The sequence below is a fragment of the Cynocephalus volans genome, chromosome 3, assembly GCF_027409185.1.
Source record: "Cynocephalus volans isolate mCynVol1 chromosome 3, mCynVol1.pri, whole genome shotgun sequence".
NCBI classification, from domain to species: domain Eukaryota; kingdom Metazoa; phylum Chordata; class Mammalia; order Dermoptera; family Cynocephalidae; genus Cynocephalus; species Cynocephalus volans.
Window position 1 is genome coordinate 52,817,309 of NC_084462.1, and position 21,959 is coordinate 52,839,267.

General features: G+C 42.5%; 1 protein-coding gene across 5 annotated transcripts in view; it reads left to right on the forward strand.

Annotated features, from left to right (window-relative positions):
• The first annotated feature begins 5,210 nt into the window (after nucleotides 1-5,210).
• AGBL1 (AGBL carboxypeptidase 1) overlaps nucleotides 5,211-21,959 on the forward strand; it is an 866,292-nt gene continuing 849,543 nt past the window's right edge. For 2 of the 5 annotated variants that reach the window (XM_063089333.1, XM_063089334.1), the window contains exon 1: nucleotides 5,211-5,473. In XM_063089333.1, coding sequence (XP_062945403.1) covers nucleotides 5,423-5,473 — 51 coding nt within the window. In that variant the 5' untranslated portion in view covers nucleotides 5,211-5,422. The remainder of the gene's footprint in view (nucleotides 5,474-21,959) is intronic. The other 3 variants (XM_063089330.1, XM_063089331.1, XM_063089332.1) reach the window with 2 other exon arrangements.

Consider the following 21,959-nt stretch of genomic DNA (forward strand, 5'->3'; position numbering starts at 1 on the left):
GTTTATCTGTTTCATTTGAGAACAATATATAATTTTAAAAAATAGCTGTATATAACACACTATATAGAGAATACAGTAGATTTGATTCCTCCCTGCCTTAGTTTCTTTGGGTTACTGTGACAAAATATATTAGACTGGGTGGATCATAATAAACAGAAATTTGTTTCTCACAGCTCTGGAGCTCGAGAAGTCTGAGATTCGTTGTCTGGTAACCAATTCATAGATGATGCCTTCTAGCTGTGTGCTTACTTGGTGGAAGGGGCAAAGCAGCTCTCTGAGGTTCCTTTTATAAGGGAACTAATCCCATCCATAAGTGCCCTACCTTTATGATTAGGCTCCACCTAGTCACTTCCTAATGACATCACCTTCTAATATCGTCACGTTCGGGGTTGTGATTTCAATATGCAAATTTGGGTGGGGGGTGGGACACAAACATTCAGATCACAGCACCATTTAGAACATAGTTTCTCCTAACCAGTGCGGTTGGGAAAACAGTCTTGATTTTAGTGTTGCCTAGAGATGCTGCCTCTGCAGCTTTCCACTGTTTCCTGTGTTGCTGTTGTCATAAGATCCGGTTGTGGTGGAGATGACTGTGCTCCTTCAGACCCCTCACCTTTAAGACCTGAGTTAGTTCCTCCTCAAAGGATAAAATCCCCCTGTATTGGTCAACACATGCCTCCTGCAGGTTGGGCTTCCCTTCAGTGGGTTGCACTGGCCACCAGCAAGCCATGGCTCTCTGTCTCTCCAACATGAATGAGGCTGAGCCCCTGTCTGCATCTCTGCTTTGTCTGGTATTTCAGCTCAGGCAGCTGCAGGCTGTCTGTGGTGCCTGCAGTTGTGCACATGCCTGTGGTCATAGGAGTTCATTTCAGAGATGCTTGGGAATGACCAGAACTCCAACAGTTTTCTTGTTGGGCAGAAATATTGAGGTCAAGTCTCTTCTTCCACCCAGTACTTTCTAATTTAGTAGGAGTCTAGGGCATCACTGCACATTAATTTCAGACCCACTCAACACTTTACATTAGTCACTTCCACATATATTTGTTCATTTAATTCTCCCAGCAATTATTTGAAGTAGATATTATTGAATCTATCGCAACAGTAATAATAATCACAATAATATCAATAACTACTACACTTATTGAATGCCAAGTGCTGTACTAAGAACATTGTAAGTGTTACTTCCAATAAATCCTCTCAGCAACCCTATGAGGTAAGCATTATCATCTCCCCATTTAACAGATGAGAAAACCGAGGTACAGAGAGCTTAGGTAACTTTCCCCAAATCACACAGCTAATAGGTAAGGGAGCAAAAGTTTGAACCGAGGTGCGTTTTAGAATGGAGAAGGTCTTGTCAGAGGGCTGGTTCCAGGTGCAGTGGTGGAGGAGCTCTCTCCTGTCACACCTCTTCTTTGCTCAAGGTACCTGCTTCTGTGAGCATGTAAGTCACTACATGCTTCAAGGCTCAGCAGAGGCTCCTGGAGTCTGCAATTCCATCCTCACTGCAGGACATGCTCTCCTGCTGTCTACATTCTTCTCTAATACCAGGAAAAAAATCAATACTGTTTAGCCAAGCCTCACAATCTTATTTCAGCATAGTTGGTGTTGAGGACCCAGGGGAGGAAGATTCCACTTGGCTCTGTTATATTTCATCCTGTAGGATCTGGTCCATCACTCGGGGCTGCTGAAATCTTTTTTGATCCCAACTATGTCATCTGACATATTTCTGTCTTTCTCAACTGGATGTCAACAGAAAATTTGATAAGCATGCAGCCTTTATTTTCATCCAAATCATTGATAAAAATGTTGACTAGGAAAGAGCCAGGGGACTCAATACTCTTGATGCTGTTAGAAAACATCTGCTACATCAGTGTCAATTTATTAATTACCACTCGTTGAGTACCAGCATTCTACTAGCTATTGAATCCTCCTAATTATAGAGGCTTGCACTTATTTCTCTATCTTATTCACAAGATATTATGAGAGTCTTGGGCCTGAGATTATGGAATAAGAGGGCAGGTGTGTAGTAAAGAATTAGTCTTGCCCAAAGAAGTTTTGGCCCTTGCCCAGTTCTTGGGAGGTAACCTCTAAGCCCTTGGAATGTCCTGCCTGATAAGAGTGCTTTTGGCCATGTTGGATAGCCTATGCTAACTGTGTGATTTATGGTGGGGGCCTTGGCCACATAGTATCAACTTGATCTCTGGAGGGGCTGGAGACTAAGGCCAGTTATGTCTACATAGCCAACCCTCAATAAAAACCCTGGACACCGAGGCTTAGGTGAGCTTCCCTGGCTGGTGATACTCTGTGTGTTGCACACATTGTTGTTGGGAGAAGTAAGTGCTGTCTGCACAACTCCTCTGGGAGAAGACAACTGGAAGCTCATATCTGGTCTCTCCGAGACCCTGCCTAATGTGCCTCTTCCCTTTGCTGATTTTGATCTGTATCCTTTTGCTGTAATAAACCATAACTGTGAGTATAATGGCTTTGCTGAGTTCTGTGAGTGCCTCTAGCAAATCATTGAACCTGATGGTGGTCTTGAGGACTCCTGCACTACAAGAGGAATCTGTAGATTACATTAAATGTGTTTTTCTTGGAAGTCAGAGGACCGAGTTTTGGATCCACTCTGCAGCTTCTCTAAACGCCTCCTTCAAAAGATCCAATGTGAGCAAGTAGAAGGGCCTTTCTCTGCCTCATAAAGCAACCTCCTCCTTGGCCTGCCTGAGGGACTGACCTTCCCCTCTTGGCTGCCCCTTGTGGTTTAATGAGTACTCATTCCAATCTACGCTGGGTAAGATTTTGTATTGTCCAGGAGGATTCTGAGCCTGGGTCTCAGCTCCTGCCTTTTTGGAAAGTCCTTGATAAAATTCAAATGTTAACTAGGGAAGAGCGTGCTGCCTTATTATTGACCTTTTATACTTTAGCCTAAATCAATCAGTCTACTAACAGAACTGAGCTCTAAGAGAGGGAAGTCTAGATGGGGGCACTGCTGGGGCGGTCCCTAAGCATGAGACTGAACAGGGTTCTGCCAGGCAGGGGAGCAGGGTTGCTGGGATCCCCACAGGGCTCTGTCAAGGTGTAAAAGAGGAGAGTGCTGAAGGTGTCATGGGGAGCTGACAACAACTAGATCTGCACTTAAAAACAAAAGGGTGAAATCCAGCACTTTTTTCTTGTCTAGCATCCACATGAGCTACTGGGCAGTGACTCTCCAGAGGATGGAGATTTGCCAGGGAGGAAGAGGAAGGGCAGCCGAGCTTGGCATGTGAGACAGGTGTATCACCAAGGCAAGAGGGAGCCCATTCTTTATCCTGTTTCACAAGGGGTTTGCTGAAAACAGGTTTCTGGGCACTGCAGGGGGAAAGATGTCATTAAGTAGAAGAGCGTGTGCAATATGGGGTTTTCACCTCACCTCGGCCCCATGCAATTCCAATGAGGTAAACCAAGACACTCTTTACAATGGAGACAATTTTACTTCAATGCTGACATCAGAGAGTGTGACTATATAATGCCTTTAGTTCTCTCCTTAGAGGTCATTTTTATGACTTCTCCTACAAGCGTGTTTTTATCTTTAAATTGTTCTTTAGGTATATGTTGGGAGGTTTTATTTTTCCTTCCTCTGTCTCTTTTCTTTATCTCCCGGTTGAACCCCATGGAGTAACCTACTCTTAAGATAATCACGTGGGACAGTTCAGTCCTTTCTTCACTGGACCTTAGAAGACCATAGAACACACGCCCTAAAAACTCCACCCTCTCTCAGAAGGTTGAAATCCTTGATGAACATTTATTTCTACCTCCCTGTCATCAGAGGTGTTAGGAAGTGTAGGGAGATGGGGCTGGGGGCAGAACAGGCCCACCTGGCTCTATAAATGAGAGCTCTTATAGTCAGTTCCCAAGATGAGAGGACTTCACATTTCAAACCATTTACCCTGAGGGCAGGGACCACATGGATTCAGCCTTGAATTGAGGGCTTGGCCAGGCCTGACCCTTGACTCAGGATTTCAGCACACTTAGGCCAAATAGGATTGGGAAATGCAAACCCTCTTTCCTCAGTTGCCACAATGTGCCTGGGCAGCTGCATGCATCTGGTGATCACAAAAGCTCCCTAAACTCAGCATGGGTGCTGGCTGGGAGCTCCCTCCCCACTGGCCTGGCTCGGGCTCTTCTTCCTAGCTGTGCTGTCAGTGAGGAACTGCACTGAGCTCAGCTCTTCAGCTTCACACATTAAAATTTTGCTTTGGGCTTACAGGGTACTAGTTACGTGATCAAAAATGGTCAGACTTGTTGAACTCATGGGCTATTCCTGGCAATGTCATCAATACAGTCAAAGTTGGGGCTTCCCAAACTTTAACCCTCTGGTCGTTTTGTTAACCAGCTATGACTCCCCCTGGAGATCTTGTTAAAATGCAGATTCAGATTCAGGAGTTCTGGGGTGGGGCCTGACAAGCTTCCAGGTGATGCCCCCGACTGACGAAACACTGAGGTGTTAACAGGGGAGAGAAGTCAGCCACTAAAACTCCTCACATCCCCAGCAGAAGACACAGAAAGAGATAATGAGCCTACACTGGTCTGGGGGAAACTTACCCAGGCATTTCTCTCCCTGAGGCTGAGAGCAGGGCTCTCAGATTTCCATTACTTTGTTTGCAGCAGCAATAGGCAGGGTGGTGTCATGGTTAGTGCTTGTGCTTTGGTGCTAGCTTGCTGGTCTGAGGCCTGGCATACACTCCTCAGCTCTGTGTTCTTGTGGCTTAACATTTTGGTGCCTTGGTTTTCTCATTTGCAAAACAGGGATGGGGTGGTAACACCAGCACCTACCTGGATAGGGTTACTGTGAAAATTAAAAGGTTAGGTAAGGAGCCTGGTCCAGAGTAGTTATTTTCCTTCTCAGCCAGAGCTTCTGTCCCTGAGCCTGGGACCTCAGGGGGCCCTGGACTTCTGTGCCCTGAACTGCTGCAGTTGTGCAAGCACTCTTGGGTCTCCAGTTACCCGGGAGCCGGCAGCAAACCAAAATAAAGGTATGGGGGGGGCAGTGGGGAGGGCTGAGCGAGCCTCTGGAGGGAGTCTGACCAGGTCAGCTGGGAATGCCTGTCAGGCATCCAGGGTGGCTTCTCTGCCCGGCTCCTGCCCTGCGTGGGCCTGGAGGTGGGTGAGTGACTCACACGGGTGCCCTCCCCACCCCTGCGCCCAAATGCTCAGCAATCCCCGGAGCTGGGGCTCTCCTAATCCCCATAGTGGGAGTCGGGGGCATCCATGCCTGTGCAGAAGTCTAGGATTGCACCGCGGTGACTTCACACTCAGCAGCATGTGCAGCTGAGGCCTCCGGGCAGCAGTCTCCTGCGAGGCAGGCAGCGAGGTCAGCTGGGCAGCCACTGCCTCTACAGCCCAGATCTGGCCACAGGCAGCTGCTTCCCCAGGATCCGAGGAAGGGATGGCTGAACAAGAAGCTAGTGGGCTGCAGGTCTTGCTGCGAACACTTCAGGTAGGAAGGGGCAGAGCGGGTGTGGAACCTGGCTGGCTGGGACTTTGTCCGGGCTGCCTGCCTAGGAGCCCTGTGCACCCAGTCCCCTCTGCTAGCCTGTGGCCTGGTTGCTAATGGGCAGTGGAACAGGAGTCAGGTCTCACCTTGAAGCTTGCCTAAGTGATGCTCTGGTGTTTAAATATTAAATACAACAATGTTGATGATTGCTCTCTTTAAATTATTGAACCTGGTGGGATCAGAGGCTCTGGCTAAAAGATCCAGGTTGGGTAGAGATTGGGAAGATGGAGAAAAAGCCTGTCTGGCAAATGAAGGAGACCACTTAAAGCTATACCTGTACAAGGCAGGAGACCAGCTGTAACCATGTAGAACTGTCTGGGAGGACAGTGGTACCCGGGGAGAGAACTCCTCTGGGCTCCTCCTGAGAAATGGCTATATTACTGGGCTCCTAAACCGTGGTCTACATCAGAATGGCCTGGGAGGCCTGTTAACCATGCATATTCTTAGACAGGATCTGGCCAGAAGGCATTTGAATCACCAGGGACAGGAGCATGGAAATCTGTCTCTTCCCTGGGTGATTCTATTCACTCTTAGTTTTGAGAATTCTTGTTCTAGAGTGGTGGTTTGCAAAGTCATCTGCACATTACAATCACCTGGAAAGTGAAAGCACAGATGCCTGGGACTCAGCCCCAAAGATACGGATTTAACTGGTCTGCAACCTGGGTAATTGGAATTTTGAAAACTTCCCAGGGGGTCTTGATGTGCTGCTTAGGTTGAGAACCACTGCTCTATAGACTTGGGAAGATGCTTACATTTAGCCGGATTCAGAGGATGCCAGTGTTCAAAGAGGTCCACAGGGTCTTCCACCCCAGGGTTTTAAACCTGAATTTACGAACAGAGGTCACAAGATGGTGGGCTTCAGGGAGCTCATGACTCCATCCTCTGATTTAGAATGTAGATGCTTGTGCCTATGTTCATTTTTCCCTGCTGTGAAAAACTTTCTTAGCTTTCTCTGATGCTTAAGTAGATCTGTGTCCCTAAAAAGTTCAAGGACCAATAAATTCAACCTTCAGGGGTACAGATAAGGAAACTGAGTCTCACAAGTGCAATAGTTTCCTCAACATCACATGACTACTTAATAAGGGATCTGGGATTAGGACTAAAGAACTTCAATATCCAGTTGACTTAGTGTCTTTGACTTACTCTGTCTGATGCACACAAGGCAAGAATGAATCTGGGCTGGGGGTGTTGGGGGTGGGAGTGGACCTCAAAACAAATTTGCAAAATAAATCTAAGAATTTTTATCTGGCTACATTATTTGATTTAATAATCAGGCGTAATAAATGAACGTTCTGAGTGTCCTTCTAATTTCAGAAAAATTGTATGGAAATCTCGATTAGCTGTAATTCAAACAACAGAAAGCCTCTAATAAACAATTTTCCTTGTTCTTAGCTGTCTAGGAAAAGAGGAAAATAATAAGTTGAGATTAGTGGTTCAGAAAAATGAATTTCCCACAGCTGGCCTGGAAGTCAGTGCAGGTCAAGCTCAATCTCCTGTATTCTTGGCAGTGGGGATTAATGATCACTATTTAGAATGATCACTCCAGGGCACTGCAAGATTCTCAATTATCAAAGAAAAGATTTAATTATGTTCACTAGACCCTACTTAGTTCTCGATTAACCAGAACATTAACCTAACAGGAACATGTTTCCTGTATTCACTCTAGGTGATCAGAATTTGGACGTAGACTTGACTGGGGTTCCTGGCCTGGCTCCCACAAAGTGCCTTCATGAGCCCTGTTTCTGTCTCCACAGTAGAAGTCAGAACTCTGAAATACTTAAAAAAAAAAAAAAAAAAGAACCAAGAGCATGTATTCCGTGGGATAATCTTTCCAGATGAGTTTGATGCTCTGCCCCCACCCCTACTCCCCAAGGAGTTAAGGCAAAACCACAGAATCTCTGAGAAGGGCTTAGCTAAAATGCTCTCAATTGGGGATCCTAAAGGTCTGATCAATTCAAACCAGTCTCTCTCTTCTGTGCACAAAGGTGACAGACTGAAGGCTTTGTGTTGCTTCCCGAACCTCTGGGGAAGACGATGGATACTTTTGAACAGGATGCAAGCTTAGGTCTGAGTTCTCATGTCTTTCAGGAGTGCCCCAGAACATTGCCAAGGGAAGGAAGAAAGAGGACAGAGGACCAGAAAGATCAAGCGCAGACATTACAAAATGTCCCCGTGACATGATTTTAGAAGGCCCCCTACTTGAGAACATTACTACTTCTGCCTCTTGGGAGCACACCATAAACAAGACCTCTAAGAAATATCAGTTTTCTGCCTGTTACCTTTTCCTGCGCAAATGGGGAAGGGGTAAATGGTTTTATCTGCTTCAATTTAAACACAGCTTTATCTCTGTCCCGCAGGTATGAGAATCAGATTTCTACCCAGACATTTTCCAATTCTCTGGTGTTGACAGCTTGGATATGAGGCGGAAAATCAGATTGACTCTTGAGGGGCTGGGTGAAGGGGGGAGGCAGCCCAGAGCACAGGTACAAGAGGCAGAAAGGACTGGATCCAGCCCCATTTCTGGCATTACCAGCTGTTTATCCTTAGGCAAGTCCCTTGACCTGTCTGAGCCTCCATTTGTATATCTGTAAAAGGGGGACAATAAAAATATGTTCCTCAGCATTTTGTGTGAGGATTAAGAGGACACCTTTGAAAAGAGCTTATAAACTATAAATGGCTGTTCAAATGACTGTGGTTTTTATGATTTCCCTTGTCAAGTACACAGTGGAGAGGCTTGGAACACTTGCAGACACATTTCATCAACCTGCTGTGCTTTTTTCCTGGCTGGGCTCCAATATACTTGCATAAAAAGGAAGGTGTCTCACTCTGTCCTGCTCTTGTTTCTCCCTGTGGTTTGAGCTAATGGGGAAGATGGGGGACTGCCAGGGTAACAGGACACGGGCTCCACGCCAGCTCTAATGCCAAGAGCCCTCATCCAGCAGCATTCCACAAAATGCCGACTATGTTTCTTTTGGAAAGATGAAAAATGTATAATTATTTGGTCAGCTTTGGCACACTCTGAGCTGTGAGATGGGCACATTTTTGCTGTTTGCATTCATAGTTTATTATTTTATGTTATAGCTGCTCAGACTGAATCCCAGGTCTGCATCTTTGCCAAAATGTGCATAGCTAACTCCTTTTCTCAACTTGGGTTCCAAGAACATCATCTATTATGGATTGTGAATGAGGCTGCAGGATATGGGGCTTCCTGTCTTGCGTTAACATCAAGCTTAGATAATAGAAAACTTGGACTGGGGCAACCAGTCCAACTTCTTCTTGGACTTGATTCTCCAAGGATTATTTCCAAGATGACAGGTGATTTCAGCCTCCGGGTTGCAAAGAAGGGAAGGGCGGAAAAGTGATGACTGATGTGTTTCATTCATAGCACTTGGGAGTTTTGCTTCCAAAACATGTGTTTAAAAATTTCCCTTGTAGAACTCTCCACGGAAGATGTGGGAAAATCTATTGTATCCATCAGGCCAGGTGGAGCGGAAACGAGTTTTCCCCTTGGACTTAAACAGAAGGGTTTGGACAAATCAAGAGAAGAATTTTCCTTTCAGAGAGCAAACACTGCATAGACTTTGCAAAGCTTACTAGGATCTCTCTCTTTGGTGAAGTGTGAGGCTTTCTGAGTTTGTTGGAGACTCCTTCCTCAATCACAACACAAACACGGAAACAAACTGAAATCTCTCTTAATTTCAAGCATCAGTAGAAGCAAGAAAAAGGAAACTCATAAGGACAAGTGCCAAATGGAAAAGAGACAATATTGGCAAGAAATAGCATCTGACAGTGCCTCAGGAATGACTCCATGCCAGTCAGACTAGGTAGTGAAGGGAAGATGGTGGCACTTAGGCACATGCTGAGCTGGAAGTGGGGAGAAGCTTTTATTTGGTGTTTCATTTTTCAAAACCTTACTGATGATACAGTGTCTTAAATTCCTTGGAATGAGACAATAATTGAACAATAATTAAAGGTCCACTTTGTGCCAAGCTTTCACCTGCATTACCTAACTCCGCTGTCTCTGCCACCTGTGAGAGAGATGTGACTGTTCTTCTGTCTTGTAGATGAGGACACTGATGGGAAGGTGGAGCTGCTCAGGGCTCAATGATAGAAACTTAGCAAATCCCTAGGGGAGGGATGCGAAGCAGGTCTTGTCACTCGAAAGTCTTTGCATTGGTCTACATTGCCTAAGTGACCTAGGGAATACCCACTTTTTCTTTGTTTTGAGGGCATTACCTTGGCCTGACTAAACCTGAGGGTTGGGGAAGTATGAATTCTCTACAACAAAGGGAGACTTATGTAAAACTGAAGTTGTCTTCCACATCCTAGTTCAGTATGGGGGTAAGGAACTCTGATAAAAAAAGGTAACACTTTTGATTTGGGTCAATTGGATGTTTTTAATATCTACCTATCCACCCACCCGTCCATCCATCCACCCACCCATAGATTTCTATGTGCTAGAGGAGATTCAGAGAGGTTTATTCAGTAGGATGATGTCCTAAGAACAGCAAGGTCTTTGGATCTTGGCTCAGCCACTCAAACCTTGTGTGACTCAGGACAAACTATTGAATTTCTCTTAATCGAAATTTCTTCATCTGTAAAATGAGAATTATAATACCCACTTATAGGCTTTTTATAAGTTTAGAGAAAATTCATGTAAAGAAGTAAGCACAGTGGTACATGCCCCATAAATAGTGGTGATGATTTTAATCAAACAGTCCCTGCCTTCATGAAAATGCAGGGTTAAAGTGAGAAAGAGGAAAGATAAAAACATTGTAAAGCAAGTTTGCATGTGATAAATGCCGTGGTAAAGTTGGATATCAGAAGAAAATTCTAGGGAAGTCGGAAGTAGAAACCTCTCCCGGCTGAAGATTCAGAAGAGGCTTTAGAAAATGGGTCTGATTTCAGCAGGGGGAGGTGCGGTTACCAGGGTGAGGAGGTGCCCAGAGATCTTTCCCATCTCAGGAAAGTGTGGAGAGTACTCAGGATTGGCCATGGCGTCGAGTTTGATGGACATAGAAAGTTCATGGAGGGGAAGAAAGAAGATCAAGAGGGAGGTTTGCCCAAATGCTGGAAGGTCTTGAGTGGCAAGCTTCAACTCCAGCCAATGCCGCTGGTAATGCCTGCCTGTTCCTGAACATGGCTGATGAGGCTGCAGAACATTCAGTCAAGGTGACATTCATGGAGCTGTTTGGACTGGGGGACATTTGATGTAACTGCAACAACCTTTTTTCTTATCAAGTAATGTGATGTGTCCTTACCCCCCCTTTCTGACCACCTTTTGTCCCTGAATCTCTTCCTATCCTTGTCCCTGGCCCTCTAGCCCCAACCTCAGGCCTTTCTGTCATTTAGCTCATCCACCCTGAGACTCTCCCCATCCCTAATCCCACCCCAGGGGGAAAAGCTGGGAATGAATTGAGGCTCAGGGATTGAGAGCAGAATTGTTCTAAAACACTTGATTTTTTTCCTGTTATTGTTCTTAACTTGAAAGAAACAAATGTTATTTTAGGGGCAGCATTCAAAGGTTCTTCCATCAAAACAGCTAAAATAAAGCAACCAGACTTGAGTCAAAAAGTCCCATCCCCACTTGGGAATTGAGAGTGTTTGACATTTCCATCTCCCGAACCCAGATTCTGGATCTGTCTCCCCAAACACCCACCTCTGCAGGGCAGGGATGAGGGACAGGGAGCCAGCACTGCTTTGAGGTATAATTGGCAATTTGGCATTGCAGGTGATGTGCCAAGGCAAAGGGCCAACAGAGAGACCACACCCCCCGCAGAACTCCGCAACCTAGCAACATTTGCTCTACAATTTACTCAGTTTCTAAAACTGGAACCAATCTTATGAGAACCAAACACAATCTTAGATTGAGCCCTGGGAGTTGGAGGAGCATACGAGCAAGGAGGAGAACTTGGTCTGGGTTACCAACTATTGTGTCTGCAATCACGGGGCAGGCAGCTGTGAATCAAATAGACTGGTTGCTTCTCCCTGTCACAGAAACGGGTGCATGGCAATGCATCCTCTTGGGTGTGACTTCTATATCCTTTTGCCAGACCTGAAATGAAGGAAGTGGCGGGTTTGTGGGATCTGTGCTTTTCCACTGAGCAAATACTGCAGGGTTCCTTCAAAGCGATAGGTCTGCAAACCAGGTTCTTGTTAGAGAAAAGGGTGGTGTTAAGACGAGGGAGAGGTCAAGAGCAGAGATGCTAGGAATAAAAGACTGACTATAAAAGAGGTTGCGGAAGAAAGCAGAATGGCAGAGAGTGTGTGCTCAATATGTATTCTGCCCTCCCTCCTGCCCTTTCTTCTCTCTCTCTTTTTTTTTTGATAAATTTTCACAAACTGAATACATCATGCAAGCAGCACCCAGATGGAGCAACAGTAATCTCTCACTGTCCCAGAAGGTCCCCCGCACTCCCACGTCCAGTCACTGCTCCACCAAGGTAACCACTGTCCTGATTACTAACACCACAGGTTCATTCTGCGCGTTTTGTACTTCGTGTAATTGGAATCCTACAGTAAGTCCTCTTTTATGTCTGTCTTATTTTGCTTAACATGGGGAGATTCCTCCATGTTGCAGCACATAGTTGAAGATGGCTCATTCTCATTGCCAAATAGCATATTATTATGTGATTACACCATGATTTCTTTATCCATTCTAGAGTTGGTGATATTTGGGGTAATTTCCAGTTTTTGGCTATAACAAAATAGTGCTGCCATGAATATTCTAGTACATGTCTTTGTGAAGATATGTACGCATGTCTATTGGGTATACATCTAGGAGTGGAGTTGCGTGGTCATAGGGTACACATATGTTCAGCTTTAATAGATAACAATAAGCAGTTTTCAAAAATCCTTGCTCCAAAATAAACATGTATTTGCCACATAGATATCATCAGTTTGAGAAAGCTTTGGACGCTCTGTACCCTTGCCAAAACTTGCTTAACACATATTTGTTAGGTGAAAGTGGTTTGAGATGCTTTGCATTGTGGGACTTTCTAGGATTCATGTCTTCTGTTCCTCCTACTCAGTCCTTTTCATAACAGTTAAAATAATAACTAACATTTATTAAACAGTTTCTGCAAGTCAGGAGACATGCATCATCTCATTTAATCTTTGCAACAATCCTATGAGGCAGGTAATATTATTATCTACATTTTAAAGTTCTGAAATGGAAGATTGTAGCAATTAACAATTTCCCATGGTCACAAAGTTAGCAAGTGGCAGAGGTGGAATTTGAGCAGAGGGAATCTCATGCCAGACGAAATGCCCTTGTCAGGTGTGTTAACCTCTGAAAAGGAGGGGCATTGAGAAGATTCTGAATAGATTTTCCCAGGTGTGAGTATCTACTTGGGATGATGGAGACACCTGAGTTGGCATACCTGATGAGGACGACAGCTGTCCCCACAGGCTGGGAGGACTGGTCAACAGGGCTGAGGAGAGGGCCTACGGCAGGGATCAGTACACTCTTTCTGTAAACAGTCAGATAGCAAGTTGTTAGGCTTCACAGGCCATAGGATCTCTGTTGCAACTACTCAACCCTGCTACTGTAGCTGTAGATAGCATGTGAAAGTATGGGCATGGTTGTGTTCCAGTAAAACTTTACTTATAGAAACAGGCAGTGGGCTAGATTTGGCCTATAGGTTATGATTTGCTGACCCCTGGACTGGAGGACTTTGGGCCACAAGCCTTGTACAGGGTGGGAGATGGGGTGGAAAGATAGTGATGAAGCAGCAGGGGCTCATCGCAGCTGCAAAGTGCCAGGTGGAGACTTACCTCTCTTCCATGGATGTCCTCTTCCACTCCCAGGCTGCCCTTCTTGCAAAGGCAACAGATCAAATCATGTCTTTGTGTGTCAGAGTTCCTCTGGTGCAGGACTTGCAGAACCTGAAATGCACAGTTCAGAATGTCATCTCTTGAGTCTCCCATGCTGCAATGCTTTTCTAGATCTTAGTGGAGATAGTGCTGTATCCGCCAGCCCTCTGGGGTGGGCTTTCAGCTCATTTCAGCAGCATTTATCAGTGTAATGGGTGACTGTTCTGCAGATATTGTCTACATTCAGCAGCACTACCAGCATGAGACATGTTTAAACCAGCGCTTTCCAAACTGGCTTCCAAAGAATACTACTGTTCCCCAGTATGCCAATGGGCGTTCCACTCAAAAGGGGTTCAGGGATAGATATATGTGAAATGTCAGTATAAGTAAATTTACTAGATTTCTTTATTGAAGTATCCTGTATCTTTTTAAATCTTTAAAAACATTTCTGCTTATCACCTCTCAGTTTAAATGTCTTTTACTCTGACTACTCTGTTGCTGTTTGTCCCACCTCCCCATCTATCTCATTTAACTTTCTGCATATTCCCTGTTTTTGCATTCTCTCCCTTCTTCCATCAGGGTTGCATTCTCATCTGTCTTGTTCACTCTTTATTCCTGCTACCTAAAGCACTGTCTGGGACATAGTAGGTTCTCAATAAATGTTTGTTGATTGACCAGTAAAATGAACATGCATGGTATATTAATAAGTTGGGGAGCATTTCTAACCATCTTGGAATTGGTTTTTATTTTTTTATTTTTATTTTTATTTTTTAGCAAAACCCCACTAGTATTTCACGGGATATCAGGAATCCAAGAAACACATTTGAAAAACAAAGGTTTTAGACCAATGTCATGTTACATCACTGCTATCTGTGAGGAATAACTTTCTCTTGGCCTGGAAATTAGCCTCAGCATGCTGAAACTGTTCTGATGTGAGTAGATTTGAAGTTAGTTCTATTGGAACTATTCCTCTGTTTTGTGAATTCCATCAGCTGATGACTCCCCAACCAGTCTGTAGGCCTTGAGTTGACGTGAATTCTGTCATAAATTAGGAGAAAAAATATAAGCAACAGATGTGGAGGTTTAAAAGAAGTTTCTTTCTAGAGGCTCTAGAGAGCTGTTCTGATTCTGATCAGGAGGCCATATGGTGATAAGAACAGCTTTAGCTTCGAGTTTCAGATTAAAGGCAGGGTCAGATTTCACAGTCAGGGTATCTGATGAAACTTTTCCTAGGGGACTTAGAGAAAAGCAGCTTCTCCAATAAATGGCCTGTAATGAATTGTCCTCTCACTCTTCTCCCCTTACCTATCCCACAAAACAATGTGTGTTAACATCTCTAATCCTCCAATCAGTGCAAGCTCAGTGCTCTACATTTCTGACCTGGAGGGTCTTTATCCCAGTCCTCTAAAGACAGAATTAATCCAAGCAGCCCTGAGGTCAATGCAGATATCTTTTACTTTTCACAATAGTCAGATCAAGAAGAGGCTATGAGCAAATCCCACTTTCTTCTTGGCTTTCATTATTACATTGAAAAATATATATGTCCTAAAGGAAAAAAAATGCCCCAAATGACAGCTAAAATTTTGGAGTGCGAAAGAGGGTACGATGATGATAATATTTGAAAGAAAATGGGTATTAAAATTCAAAGAGTTTTGTTATCACAAGCTCCTCACATTTGTTGAGCACTTACTACATGCTAGTAAATATTCTAAGCAATTTCCACGTCTTATCTCATGTAGGTCTCACAACAATCCTGTGAGGCAGGTATGACTGTTGTTCCCTTTTTATGGATGAGGAACACAGGCACTTGCTCAAGGTCATGCAGCCTTTTAGTGGCAGAGTCAGGTTTGAACCCTGGCACAGTCTGGCTCCAGATTGTATTGCACTCTGCTTACCAGGCTACAGCTCCCTTTTTCCTTTTACCCTGTTCTTTCTCCCCTAAACATATTTTCTTGGTGAAAGTAATACAAGCTCATTATTTAAAAAATTAATTAAGATATGTATATAAATTGTAGGGAGTCAAATCTTATTCCCTAAGACAACTTCATAAGAATTGCTGAATCTTCTTTTAGTTGTTTATATGCATATGGCAATACATATATTTCTGTAACTATATATCTATATCTTTATCATTTTAACACACCATTATTCAATTTTCTTTTCCTACATAACAATAGGAACATTTTTCAAGCCAGCACATATAGACCCAGTGCAATCTTTTGTGATAGTTATATAGTTGCTTAGTATATGAATGTGCCATAATTTAAGTAAATAGAGGTATTTTTTCTTCTAGTGTTTCACTTGGACTTGACTTTATGTTCCTTATTTTTATTTTTTGATGTTACACTTTAATAGTCAATGTTACCAAACTTTTCTTTCATGAATTACTTTTGGCTGTAAGACTTTTCCCCGTGACCTAAACTTTATACTTAAGGATGTTTAAACTTCACACTGTACCATTATCTTTTCTAGGTCTTGTTGCTTTCATAGAGCTTCTCTGCCATACTACACCTCACTAACATGTGCCAACAGTTAACAAATTTATAGCCTTAAGATTTCTTTTAGTGGAAGGTCCCTTTTCTGTACCACCCAATAGCACTCTGTATGATAACATTTGGGAGTTTTACATTTGATATAAATGTTTATTTTAAAATTAACATATATGAGTTTCTTGGCTGGGCTTCACGAGGCCAGAGTTGATTTTGGACACTGCCACTGATTTTCTGTAGCTCAAATGTCCTGGGTCAGCATCCTCTGGATCTTGATGGTTTTCAGAGTTCAATGCCAGGAGATTTGCCTAGCAATGTTGTTTGTTTCCTTTGTATGTTATGACTCTCTTGTTATTCTTCATTTGGTCATTGAATGCCTCTCGGTGCCTGATGCTGTATTAGGTAGTGGGTGGCAAGCTTCTCAGAATCTTATCAGCAGATACTTTCCTACTGAAATTCTTCCAAATGCTAGTGTCTGATGTCAGTAAGAAAGAGAACTAGAATGCTGCACTCCTCACCCTCTTTGCTCCCTGGACCTCTCTATTCTGTGCTGACCAGTTGATAACACTATTACTCCACATTATTCCACATCTCTGGGGTAAGATCTGAAACCCAGCAGCTGTAACACATTCAGCTATGCCTGTGCATCTATGTCAGTTTATACAAGGCTTTTTTTTTTTTTAAACTACAAGACAATGATTCTTACTCATTTAATTCTCCACCCCCCTGCCCCAGGGGAGGATAACACAGAAGCCTTTTGTAAGTTAAAGACACTTTCCCCAGATAAATACACATATAAAGTTGTGAACTATTATTTTAGAGTAATAAGTCACTTCATAGGGTTTTACTTTCTCCAGGTCTTTACTTGAGTTTTGTCTCATGGAACAAAGTACTTAAATGTCAGAAGAGTAGAGCAAGTTCTGATCAAATAAGGGAAAATTTACAATTCTGCCCAATTGTGATACATCCCTCATGCCTCTGAACTGGACACAATGTTCTTCTTGTCTCCGTATCCCGACTTGGCCTTGACCATATTTCATACTTGATCTATAATTGTGAAAATCATAAGCCCCTTTGGATCAACTGAAATGTTACTTTTTAAAAAGAATATTTTCTGATAACCCAAGTAGATGGTATCTCTCCCTCTGCCAAAGTAGCACCCAAGCATTTTTACCTCTTTCTGAAATCATGTACACTTTGTTTTGGTTATAAATATAGCTGTTCTTCATCTATTCAACAAACCTTCATTAGGCATTGGAAACCCTAAATAAATATGACATGGTCCTTGCCCTCCCAGAAGTAATGAGGAACCAGACATATATTTGGGAATCTCCTGAAAATTGCAGAACCTCTCCCTAGATAAGCACGTGTATGCACTTAAACCAAGCATTTAAATCTCAAAAGATTCTCCTACGGTTTTATTAAAAATCCATGCCATTCATTTCTTGGGTATATATATGAACAAATAATTATAAAGTATTGCTATAAATAAAGAGATAACAACATGGTGAGTGTATTTTTGGAAGAAGGGAGATTTAAAATGATCTCTTATCTTTCATAAACCTCTGCCCCTGAATACTGAGTAATGGTAGATTAGATAAGTCAGACAAACCTTTGCACTGCAGATAATTAAAAATATGGATAAAATACAAATACTTTTTCTAAAAAGCATAAATGCTCTAATGAGATAATGAGCTTGTAATAGAATGATGTCAGGAGAGGTGAGACACTCAGAGAGAAGAGCAGAACTCTGGCACTTTTGCCTTTGTTTAAGTCCATTTTGTGTTACTATTACAGAATACCACAGATTGGGTGATTTATAATTAATAGACAGTTATTGGCTCATGGTTCTGGAGGCTGGGAAATCTGAGATTGAGGGATCGGCATCTGGCATGGACCTTCTTACTGTGTCATGACACAGCAGAAGGCATAACATGGTGGAATGGCAAGACAGAGAGCAAGAGAGGGCCAAACTCATCTTTTATAAGGAACTCACTTCTGCCATAGCAAACCCACTCTTGCTATAATGACATTAGTCCATTCATTTGGCCAGAGTCCCCATGGCCTAATCACCTCTTACAGGTACCACTTCTTAACACTGTTGCACTGGGAATTAAGTTTCAACACATGCTTTCTGGGGAACACATTCAAACCATATCAGCCTTGGAGGTATTTACTATTTTGGAAAATGTAGTTTGAAAGATTGAGTTGTACATTTGGTAATCTTGCACATCTAGGAGAAAAACAGTTAGAATATAGGGCTTGCCAAGAGTGGGGACCCTGATAAACTACTCCCTGCTTTCAGGCTGAGGCCTGAAGCACTGCTCCTAGAAGTAAAGGTACTATACCTAAGCTAGTCTTCATATAGAGTCATTATTCAACTCATCTGGGTGGCCCAGAAAATCTTAGGACTTAAATAGGTGGTCTCAGATTCCTAAAGATCCTAAGTGTCTGGTAGTGGCAAATTAAAACCCTCATTGGTGGAGGAAAATATCAGACTAGGCCTTACATTAATTCTACAAACCAGTCACATAGAGAGATAAGCCAATATGAGTAAACACCAGAAGAAATAACAGATAATAGAATTAGATCCGCCATTACTCCAGAAACTGGAATTACCAGACGCAGAACAGAGGAGAGCTTTAGTCACTATGATCAAAGAGATAAAAGCCAAGTTTGAAAATTTGACAGTGAGCTGTAACCTACAAAAAGTGATACAGTAGTTTTGAAGAGGAGACAAATAGAAGTTCTTAAATTTAAAAATAAGAGAACCAAAATTAACAACACAATGAATTGAATTAATGCAGATTAGACTCAGCTAAAGAAAGAATTGTAAACTAGGTTATGAGAAACTATCCAGAATGAAGCACAGAAAGTCAAAAGGATTGGACATGGTGAAGGACAGGTAGAAACATAGAAGATAGAGTAAGAAGGTCTAACATACATTTAATTGGAGCTCTGAAATGTGAGAAGAGAATAAGATGATATTTACAGAGATAATGACAGAGTCCCAATCCTTCAATATACAGTTTATTCCTTGATAATAGCAACAGTATTTTACTCAGATTTATATTCCCTGAAATATCTAGCAGGACTTTTAGTGTCTCTTAAACTTGTTAGGTGAGGAAACATTCCTATTATGTTCTATTCCATTTTATATTTTTGAAATCATGTCAGATATTCTTTTAAAATTGTATACTCTTTAAAATAACATTAGAAGATGTGAACAACTGTCTGATATGAATATTCATTCAAGTATCTAAATCTCTATATTTGCAGCTGTCACTTGAAAAATTAAAGTCAAATGTACAATTGACACTATAGTTGAAGTTTAAGCTCTCATTTATGATCTGATTATTCATTTTAACTCCCCCCCCAAATCCCTTAAAATCAGATATGTTACGTATGATTATACTCCATTTGGTTTCTCGCTGTGTAAGTTTTATAGTGGCCTTTGGCAGTGAGTTATAAAATTCTAATCTGGTCACAGGTAATTAAAATATTAATATTTACTTGCTTTTGCCTTGTTCCCTTTAGTGATATGGCATTCTGATAAGTAACTTCATATTTTCTTTTGAAATAGAGAGGAAACAGATACTGAGGCAAAGATTTGCATGCAGGAAGTTTATTGGGGAGTGCCTGGATCCACACATAGGGAATGAAAGAGGTAGGACAGGGCAGGTGGAGGATTGAACTGCAATGTAGTCACAACAAAGGCTCCAGCTGATCCACAGGGAGCTCTGAAACTTGGATGGTTCTTGAGCAATTGTCTCATCATCCAGCAGAGGAACTGAGGCTGTATTACTTCTCCCTCATATCATTGACTAGTCAGTCACTGGATAAGGTCTGATTCTACTTCTGACATCAAATGTGGGAGGTTTTTCCTCACACTGACAACCAGTTCTCCAACTCTCTGGACCCCAGCTGGGTGTCCTATAGTTTGATCCAATTCTGACACTAACTACCTGGAGTTAGCAGCAGATCCCTAAGGTAAGGGCTCAGTCCTGCAAGACTGCCCCCACTTCAGCTGTCAGTCATAAGACTGTCAGGACTTCTGACCTGTTGGTTATAAATTCAGGGGGTGCTTATAATCCCCTCTTCAGGTTTGATAATTTGCTAGAACAGTTCACAGAACTCAGGAAAGCACTTTACTTACATTTACCAGTTTATTATAAAGAATTCAAATGAACAGTTGCATGGGGAGGTGCATAGGGTGAGGTGTGGAAGAGTCCTGAGTACAGGAGAATCTGTCCCACGAAGTTAGGGTGCACTACCCTCCCAGCCTGTGGATGTATTCATCAACCTGGAAGTTCTCTGAACCCCATCATTTGGGGTTTTTATGTAGGCTCCATTACTTAGGCATGGTTGATTAAATCACTGATCATTGGTGGTTGCTCAATCTCCAGCCATCTTCCTCTCCTCGGCTGAATGTTCCAAACTTCTAACCATGCCTTGGTCTTTCTGGTGACCAGCTCTTATCCTGGAGTTATTTAGGGGTCCCCAGTCACTAGTCATCTCATTAGCATACAGAAAGGAACTTCTAGTGCTGTGGAGATTTTAAGAGTCTTAGAAGCTCTTGTGTCAGAAACCAGGGACTAAACCAAATACAACAAAAGATGCTCCTATCACCCCTATCACTCAGGAAATTTTAGGAACTCTGTGCCATAAACTGGGTATGAAGACCAAACACATATGTCTTATTGTATCACAATATCACATGACCTTGGAGACTTTCTTTACCTGACATTAATTTCCATAGAGGGACGATTACTAAGAGCTGTCAGTCACTAATATTCCCTCTGGCTTGGGGGATGAGTGCCACAGTCCTCAAGAAAAGACCTTGGAAGCACACTGCAGCATATACTACTCATGATTACTGATCAGACTGGGCATGATGAGACCTGGGTTCAAATCCTGACCTTGCTGCTAATTGACTATGGGACTACGAGCAAGCCACATAACACTTTGGGTCACGATTTCCTTATTTGTAAAATAAGTGGTAGGAATGAGATCAGTTTTTCCTAAACTTTAGTCATTTGTAGGCCACTCATGATTTTTCTCATATTTTTGGATCAACTATACTATTGTTTATTTAGCATTATTTTTTCCAGAAAATTTACTCATTTTAACTTAACATTATTTAAGGTGAAATTTTATATACTGCCATAAGTATATCAGTAGCACTTAGCACACATAGGAAGTAGCCACAAAAATAAATGTAATATAAACAATATAATGTTATTAAAATCCAGCTAGCTACTCCTGCCTGTGGAGTCTCCAACCCTCAGATCTGCTCTCTGTTTTCTAAAAAGATTAGCACATATTGGAGAAGTATTGGAAATATACTAATAACTGAGACTTGAACAGACACTTCCAAAAAGAAAAAATAAACATGTTACTGAGAATAAACATTTTTCTCTATGTGATTCAGTGATATTTGATGCTGTGTCTCCTGGGGCATCTAAATCCAGGTCATTTACTCTCAGTAGGAGGTTACTGACCTTCCACGAAAGTGCTGGATTAGGTAATCTTTAGGGTAAAATTATATTGTTCCATGATTCTCTCCTTGTATGAGAGAAGTTTTGGGGAAAAGATATAAGTTATATATATACACTTTTTAAGGTCCTACATCTATTAGATTGAGTACTAGCCAGAACTTGAGGAATTGAATCTGTTGGGTTCCTAATATTATGAACACTCCATATCTGAAATGTAGCCATGATGACTAGCAAAAGGAATTTAGTGCTTCAGTTCTGCCAGTATCCCTGGTAGAAGGGAGCCTTTCGTAGAGGGTGGAAACTCCTTCCTTGAGTAACCCAGTATAGCTCTGCCCTATGCATTAGCTTCCTCTCCTAAGGAGTGGCCGATCATCTCATTGTGAGACCACCAGTTTCTTGTTCAGATACTTTTTCCATATTGACCAGGGCTTAGCCTATTTATCCTGGGATATTTAGGCATTCATAGGAGGGGCCTAGAAAATTCTCCATCCCTTAATCTTCCTGGAAGGACCCTGCACTAAGTTACCCAAACCTGCTTGTTTGCTTTCAGAGTTCTACCACCTCTGGATATATTGATCACCATCAGGAGCAGAGCTTTGAGTCTTTTCTAGGACTTCAGCTATATTC